This window comes from Neodiprion lecontei, chromosome 7 (assembly GCF_021901455.1).
Source record: "Neodiprion lecontei isolate iyNeoLeco1 chromosome 7, iyNeoLeco1.1, whole genome shotgun sequence".
In the NCBI taxonomy this organism is placed as follows: Eukaryota; Metazoa; Arthropoda; class Insecta; order Hymenoptera; family Diprionidae; genus Neodiprion; species Neodiprion lecontei.
In genome coordinates this window covers 20,093,865-20,101,823 of record NC_060266.1, presented here as the reverse complement: position 1 = coordinate 20,101,823, position 7,959 = coordinate 20,093,865, and the positions used below count along the sequence as shown (strand labels likewise).

At 38.1% G+C, this 7,959-nt stretch overlaps 1 protein-coding gene across 2 annotated transcripts; it reads left to right on the top strand.

Moving 5' to 3' along the window:
• The first annotated feature begins 4,942 nt into the window (after nt 1-4,942).
• On the top strand, nt 4,943-7,816 carry LOC107220881 (FHA domain-containing protein DDL). 2 transcript variants are annotated; one of them, XM_015659651.2, is made up of 3 exons: nt 4,943-5,027; nt 5,759-7,022; nt 7,421-7,816. In XM_015659651.2, the coding sequence occupies exons 2-3, from the start codon at nt 5,772-5,774 to the stop codon at nt 7,424-7,426; spliced, it is 1,257 nt and encodes a 418-aa protein (XP_015515137.1). In that variant the 5' UTR covers nt 4,943-5,027; nt 5,759-5,771; the 3' UTR covers nt 7,427-7,816. The 2 variants fall into 2 exon arrangements, with proteins under 2 accessions (XP_015515137.1, XP_015515136.1); XM_015659650.2 differs by lacking the exon at nt 4,943-5,027 and adding an exon at nt 5,255-5,418.
• Nucleotides 7,817-7,959: the final 143 nt, after the last annotated feature.

The following is a 7,959-nucleotide window of genomic DNA, read 5'->3' as shown; positions in this document are numbered from 1 at the left end:
TACAGACACGAAGGTAGCATCCTAATGTCGTATGCCAGAGTCCAGGGTTACCAGATAAGTAGTACCACAAGCCGCCACAAGAAGCGCACAGGTAGCCAAATATGGCCAATCTCCCAGCCAAATAACCCGTAGTAACAAAGAATTTTGCTACCACGCGTCTCGAATCAAAGTATTAGGGGAGACGATGACTGGATTAATGATATCGGCCCCTTATAATCTTCTTTTTTTATGTCCAGGCTCTACCCATTTCAGAACGTTCCGAAATATCGCCTGTGCGCAAACACATTTCAAAATACGCTCATTCATCCTTATCCCTATGCATATTACCGACGTACATGTTTTGTTTTTTTTTAGCTTGCAGGGTGAAAAAAGATAAGAGATCTGAAGTGTTGGCATTACGGTGCGTTCCGAACTGGCTGGCAGCGCTAAAAACTTCCTAGGACAGGGCAGAGCCTGGCAGAGCTACTCACAAACTCGGCAGCGCAGTGACCAGAAGTTGTCTGTCTTGCAGTTTTGAATCTAACGCCGGGGGCGAAAAAATTCAGTCATTTCAACTACGCCATATTTACTTTAAAATCATGTCCAATTTCATGTTCAGATATTTATATTGAGTATGTACTGACTTAAGTGATTCACATGGCGATTTTCCGTGACTAGGAAGATAATTGTGAGTGTAAATGTTCATTAATTTGATGTCCAAAATCAACTGAAAAAAATAATCTCACGATAGCCGTTGTCCGATTTTATCAACGTAAGATGGAAGTTTTATTCGAGACTTACTCAGGTTCTAAATATATTGTACAGAACAAAGATCCGAATAACATCATGGAATTTTGAAAGAAAGTTGGTAATAGCTAAAGCGCATTCAATTGGCATTCGTTATCAATTCTTTGTCAACGCCTTACTTCGTGGTCGATGTATTTTGGCGGGATTCGCGAGTTATGCAGCAAAGTTCGGGTCGTTCGGGTACAAACAACTGACAATCGGTAGAAAATTTTTCTTCTCATCTCCAGTTTAACGGACGGGTCTTGGGGTGCCGTTATCGTAAGATTGTTTTTTCTCGTTATTGAAGTGAAAGAAATATGAAAAGTAGGCGAGAATATTCTGTTTTAGATTCGAAATTTGTCGCGTGCAGTGATTTGGGTCGCAGAGATATAAATATAGCAGTCAACTGGCACCGCGAAGTCGCTTAGGCTACGAAAAATTCACACCGTCAATTTTTCTTCGTTGCGAGTTAAACTCAGGTAACATTCGAAATTATTTACGCAAGTCCGAATCCTCTGTACTCGATCTTCTAATCAAAATGTAGTCACGTTGAATCTTAGCAAGTGCAGTGCGTATTTTAGAGAACGAGTTTATTATATTTGCCGGGTGAAAAATTATCGTGGGCTCTCCATCGGTGATATTCTTTGTCGCGTGATGCAGTCATCGATTCGATTGCCATTTCAGTGATAATTCCGAGTGCAATACAAAATTTGGTGAGTGTTCTCCACAGGAATATAAAATTTATTCAGTGTTCTGCGGAGGAATATTTAATTCACGCCCGAAAGGATACACTTGAGACGGTGAGGCTGGACCGATTTTCAAGATGTAGCGTCGGTGAGTCGCATGAATTTAAAATCACTGATTATTTCCAACTGTCCACTATTTGAAAATTTTCAGTTGTACGATGACAAAAGTATTCGAAACTTACATTTGTAATTTAGTTACTAATGTCAAAGCGGCAATAGAAAAAGTTTTTAAGCGTTTCAAATGTTGGCCAAATTCAATTTGGCAACTTTTTAACTTGAGCTGGTGATTAATTTTATTGAAAAATTAACGGCTCGTTGATTTGAAATAATTTTATGGTGAACTATTCAACCGAAAAGCAAATGTCCCGATCGGTGCGTAATAAGATGATTTGAATATGTACACTATTTCTGTTGCATTTTTTTCTCGATTAGCAAATATGTTATATTTAATTCTGTCGACAAAATTCTTGAGACTCAACTTTAGTACAAATAGGATTAATTACTGAGCACATACTTTGCGCAATTTAATGGAAACTAATTAATTTCGAATTAGCTTCTTAATATAGTTACAATCTAATAGTTAAAAAAAAAAAAAAAAAAAACTCGTTTATTAAAAAATTATAGTTTCGGTTACACGGTTGTGCAGAACATAAATAAATTTTTCTCTTACAAGTAGTGAAAATGTGTTTCCATTTTGTGCAAGTTTAGTAGCCAAGTTTTATACAAAATGAACCAGAAATTTTTGTCATCGGATAATTAATTTCCTACGATGCGGCGTCACGCATAATTTTTGAAGAACACTTTCTTTTGTTCCTCGTGTTTACGGTATTCTTGGAGTGTAGGGACAATTTTTTTGCCATTTACGACACATTGATTCAAGGTGGGCTGGATTAGTTAATATTTTTCACAATATTCAGTACACAATATATTACAACTTATACGATGCTTTTATAGATTGTGTATATTTTATCCCAAGGCGTAAAGATAGTGAAAGAAAATTTGGAATCGGTAATTGGGTCTTACTTGAGAAAAATTACGCATGTTCTTGAATGAATATAAAAATGAACAATGAAAATGAATCTATCACGAGGTTCGTTGCAAATTAACCGGAACGAAGAATAGAATACTTGTGGATTCATTTAAAATTTTAATAAACTGTTCAAATCAGCTTTCAGTAATACGACTTTTTAAAAACGTGACGAAAAACAGCTGATAAGAATTTATTTTACTTTCTGTATAATATTGACGTAATTATCACACCATATTTTTCTTCTCAATTGTTAAAATCCTAAATAACGATTATTGTCAATTCGTAGTTTTCCAAGGCGCTAGAAAATATGGGAAAAAATCTCCTTCTCACAGGGAAAATTTTGAAATGTTCAAAATTACATAAATGACATAATTGAAAAATCAACGGTTGCTTCTCTATAATAAGTTGAAGCGAGGATAGTTAGACGTTGCACTGTTGCACATTTATTTAATTTCAGTTGATAATATCGAAGAGGTTGTTCAAAAAAAGATACGTGATTTGTAGTCACCTAAAATAAAAAGAGTACCGAAAACGATAATCGAAGGTAGTATAGCAAGAAGATAACCCGAGAATTTCCTTGCGCGTATCTATAATTTAACATGCAGATCACTTTGTCACAAACCATAGTCATCCTTATCGTAAGAAAATTTTTTTTTCATTTAATATTTAGTGTCACAAGTGCGCGTCGTAGATTTTTATTATCGTCAAGTGAAAAACGTGTCGGCGCAAAAAGTAGAAACACGAAGCTTTAGAATTTGATACACGTGACAAAAAAAAAGTTGATGATCGATTGCAAAATCTTCGGAAAGTTTGGAGTCTCGTGTGCAAAATAATTCAATAATTGATGAAATTTAAAACTTTGAAAAATATCGAAAAACTTGACTACCAGGAGTTTAGATGTGCATATATGTATATGATTTTAGTAATGGGTGAAGCAAGGTGGAAAACTATAGCCCAAAATTTGCAAAGAAATTAAAATTATTTAATTCACTTAACAGCAACATTCGTCAAATCCCAGAATCAACTTTGTTCGAATAACAATTTCATACTCAACGGTGATCGATATCAATTTAAACTAGTTTTGCCATTTCATACGAATTCTTTAGTCATGAATTTATTCATTTTTATATTTATTTATTCATAAATTTATAAATTTTGCAGGATAAAAGTCGTTTTTACGTAGATCAGTACAAATTGGCGTTGATAGGTAATTAGCCAGTGCTTACTTGAATTTAGAATTGAAGTATCAACTCTGAATTGTTTTTTATCACTTATTGTACTCCAAGAAATTGATGTCGGAATTATTTTTAATTTTCAGAATTATTTTTTACTTTTTTATTCGAAAAATTTTATTGGTAATCTGTTTAAATTCCCTTGATTCGAAACATTGAATAAAGTAGCAGTTGTTTATTTTGAAAATTAGAAAAACTTAACTGAGAATTAATTCTTCCCCTTCGACGAGCAAATTCGTATCATTATACAATTACGTTCAATATTTAAATTAAAAAACTCAAATCAGGAATTTTTCGGAAAATTTTTATTCTATCACCGCAATTAAAAATTAACGCTGTTAATCGTAATTTTTAGTTTGAAACTGAAGAATAGCCCGACACTGTTACTTTGTATTACGTAATTGTGTAAAAAATGTGCAGGCAGCGGGTTGCAAGACGATGCGTTCGCCGGGTGCCAAATACCTTATTTGAAACCATCCGTATACAATTGATAACGATTTGATTACAAATAATCCGGAAAATCCATCTCGGGACACTCGGCCGAAATTCCGAGAGGGGACGCTGTAACGAATAGCGAATAAGATATTCCAGGCTTTTTGTTTCTTTTGTCTTTCGGTTCCGAGCAATTATTGCTGGTAGCGTTGAAGCGTCCAGGTTTCGAATTGAGAGTTGCGCGCTTGAGGTTTGTAAAACATGTTCATCCTTTGGTTAACTTCTTCGGCTATTTCTCCTATCGTTTGCATCAACGAAAGATTTCCAACTCTGTTAACAGTAAACCAAGTGTATGTTTATTGTGCATCTATTTAGATAACACAATTTTTGTCGATCCGATGGAGTTACATTAGCATTGCTGAATTTGGTTCGGAGTGATCTTGCATAGTTGAAACGTATACGGCGTCGTCACGGGGTTGTATGAAAATTTCAGTCTGTTCCGGTTCGTCTTTTCCATAGGCATAATAATATTCATTCGACTCTGAAAAATCTGGATATACGCGGTAAACGATGGTAACGTCAGTTCTCGTCGTCTTTACGTACCGACCATTTGTCGGATTGGGTTGCGTGTGCAAGAAAGGCCGCAGAGAGCGCCACGTGACGATCAATTTATCACGTACACATTTCATTACGAAAAGTCTCATAAGGCTTTCAGTCTTTACGTGTCCCTCAGTCAACGTCTGTTGACGAACAGAGTTGCATCGGTTCGTGCTGTACAACTTGGGGAAGAAGTCACCAGAAGTCAAGGATACTTTGAACAAGGTAAGTTGTAAACATATTAGGAATAATTATTACCGTGCCTCAATTTTTCTTTCTGGTGCAAGTGAATCGTACACCAAAGACAAACTTTCTCGCGAGCAACAGTTTATTGTCATTTTTCCTTTTATTATTTGTACCGTAATTTGAATTATTCTACTCCAATCGTCCGGTCTAGGGACTATTCTTGGCCGGCCGGTGGCATCCCTGCTATTTACGAGACAATCCGACAAATGGCGGAAACGACGGATCTTGGTCGGTGTTTGACAATTTGAAACGTCGTACTTTTTGCTCGGATTTTTAGCGTCGCGAATGAATCGAAATATCAGAAATTCAGTAGCGATCTTAACATTAATCGCAGATGCCTACATTTAGTGAAACCCACTAGCCATATTTTGTAAGTATTTTACTTTTGATAATCCACTGGGTTATAAAATTTTTCGGATGCTTTCGCCTTCAGTCAACTCGTGTACATAACCTCAAACAACAAATGTTGGTGTGTGTTGAGTGGGAAAATTATTAGTGGCAATCAAGGAGACTTGATTGAATTGACGTCACTTATTGCATCCTCCCTACACGCAATTTGGCGTATTTCCAGAGCTGCGAGATTATTTTTAACATTCCGAATAATCTTAACGCCAGAATAAAATTCAATACGGCAACCCAGCGCATACTATCGGATGCCTTAACCTCTAAAATTATTTGTTCGATTCCATGTCTATGGTTTAATTCAACAGGAAAATCTGGATAATGGGGCGAACGAAAAGGGAACGCAAGGCTAGCAGTTCAGAGAACGAGTCTGATAGTTCCAAGGACGAAGGTTCGTCGAATTCAAGTGATGCCAAAGAACAAGCACCGCCTTCGCCGAAGCAGCGCAAGAGGCAGATGGAGAAAGAAGAACGTGTAAGGCCAAAGGAAATGCGCCAGGACAGAAACGTAGAAAGATCAAGATGGGAAAGCCCGGACGGAAGGAAGCGGAAGCACAGTCCTCAGTCTCAGAACCAACGGTACCCGGCGTCACGCGACGACAGAAGAAAGGGTCACAGAGAGCGCCAGGACGGCGGAGAGGCCAGAACCAAGTGGGAGAAAAAGGAGAGAGATAGAGATATAGACAGAGATTTGGAAAAGCGAAGGAAGGAGGATAACCGCAGCCAAAATGAATCTGACAACCAGCGGAGGCGGGAACGAGATGCTCCGGAAAGGTCGAACAGAAACTACAACGGTGAAAATCGACCCGTCGATAGGTTTGACGGCAGAAGGCAGAACGAAAGGAAGTCCCCTCGGCGAGACGAGAGGAACAGGGGGTTTGAAGAGCGAGAACGAGGTAGACATAACAGCGGTAGAGGTGGCAGGCGAGGGGGTAGAGGAAACAGATTCGGGGATGGCGATGGGCCGAGAAGCAGTTTCGACGGCTCCAGAGTAAAGGGTGAGCCGTCGCCGGAATGGGGAAAAGCGGATATGAAAAAGGAGAACAATGGGAAGCCAATTGAGAAGGAGAAGCCAAATTTCGAGCCTTCTGGAAAGTTGACGGAAGACGCAAATACTGTGAACGGTGTGGTGATAAAATACACAGAACCAATGGAGGCGCGAAAGCCGAAGCGCCGTTGGAGACTCTATCCCTTCAAGGGTGAGAAGGCGTTGCCCACCCTCTACGTCCATAGGCAGTCTGCTTACCTGATGGGCAGGGATCGCAAGGTTGCGGATATTCCTCTGGACCATCCGTCTTGCTCCAAACAGCATGCCGCTCTGCAGTTTAGGCTTGTCTCATTCCAGAGGGAAGATGGTGGCGAAGGAAAGAGGGTCAGACCGTATTTGATAGACCTAGAATCTGCCAACGGCACTCATGTTAATGACATCAAACTCGAGCCTAAAAGGTATCACGAGCTCTTGGAGAGGGATGTTCTGCGCTTTGGATTCAGCTCTCGGGAATACGTTCTTCTGCACGAACAGAGTAAGGATGATGCTCTGGATGATGACGTCCCATTTACATCTGCTGTTCCGGTGAGAAATTATTAATGACTTTTGTTCTTTCGTCTTTCTACTTGATGTCAAGTTTCCGTACAGTTGTAATTTACCTTTCATACTTTGACAGCGATAAAACGATATAATCTCAAAATTTTACGAAACAAGACATAAAACCAGGCAACTAATGAATAATAAATCTTGGATTTAAATTTCTCTTTGCTCCAAAACTGTCAAAGATTTGTCATCAGAAGGATACTTTTAACCGAGCAGTTTTTCTGTTATATTGCAATAATCCACAGCGCACTGTATATTTTGTTGTTGGCTCTACATATTTACCATAGAATTCAGTAAAATTCCCCAAAGAAATTTGCGGGCTCAAATTAGTTGATGAGAATGTAGTTTCCTTAATTTTATTTCATCATTTTTGTTTGCAGAAATGAGCTTAACGGGCTTACTGAGCATACGCGGTGCTCGAAGAGGTGGAATGTCAATGTAGAACGATGATATTGCAATTTTATGGAACGCAGGTGTATCGCTAGATTGCATCGGTAGTTTGTTGGCAACGAGCGCTGGAAGAGTGTTTTGAAGTTTTAGAAAGATTAAATGTAAATCAATAGATCTTGATGAAATATTTTATAGATATTTTAAGATCAAGGAATCGAGAAATTTGGATTGTTATTTCTTCAGAATTGTTTACTTTATTGTCAATCCTGATTCACAAACTTTGTAATGTTCTATCCGGTAAGACATGGCGTACAAAATTGAATCTGTACACTACCAATGTGAAAAATAAAACAATCGCATAAATTAAAAATATAAAATGTCATGAATCTGTGTTACCTCTTCATTTCACTGTCGGTTATTTTATTTATTTACATCGTTACTTCCTACGTTACGCATTAGGACGTAGACGGATAGTGGCCAAGTATCAGATACGTTGGGGTAATTTTGGTCACCATTTTCGGCCCACGAA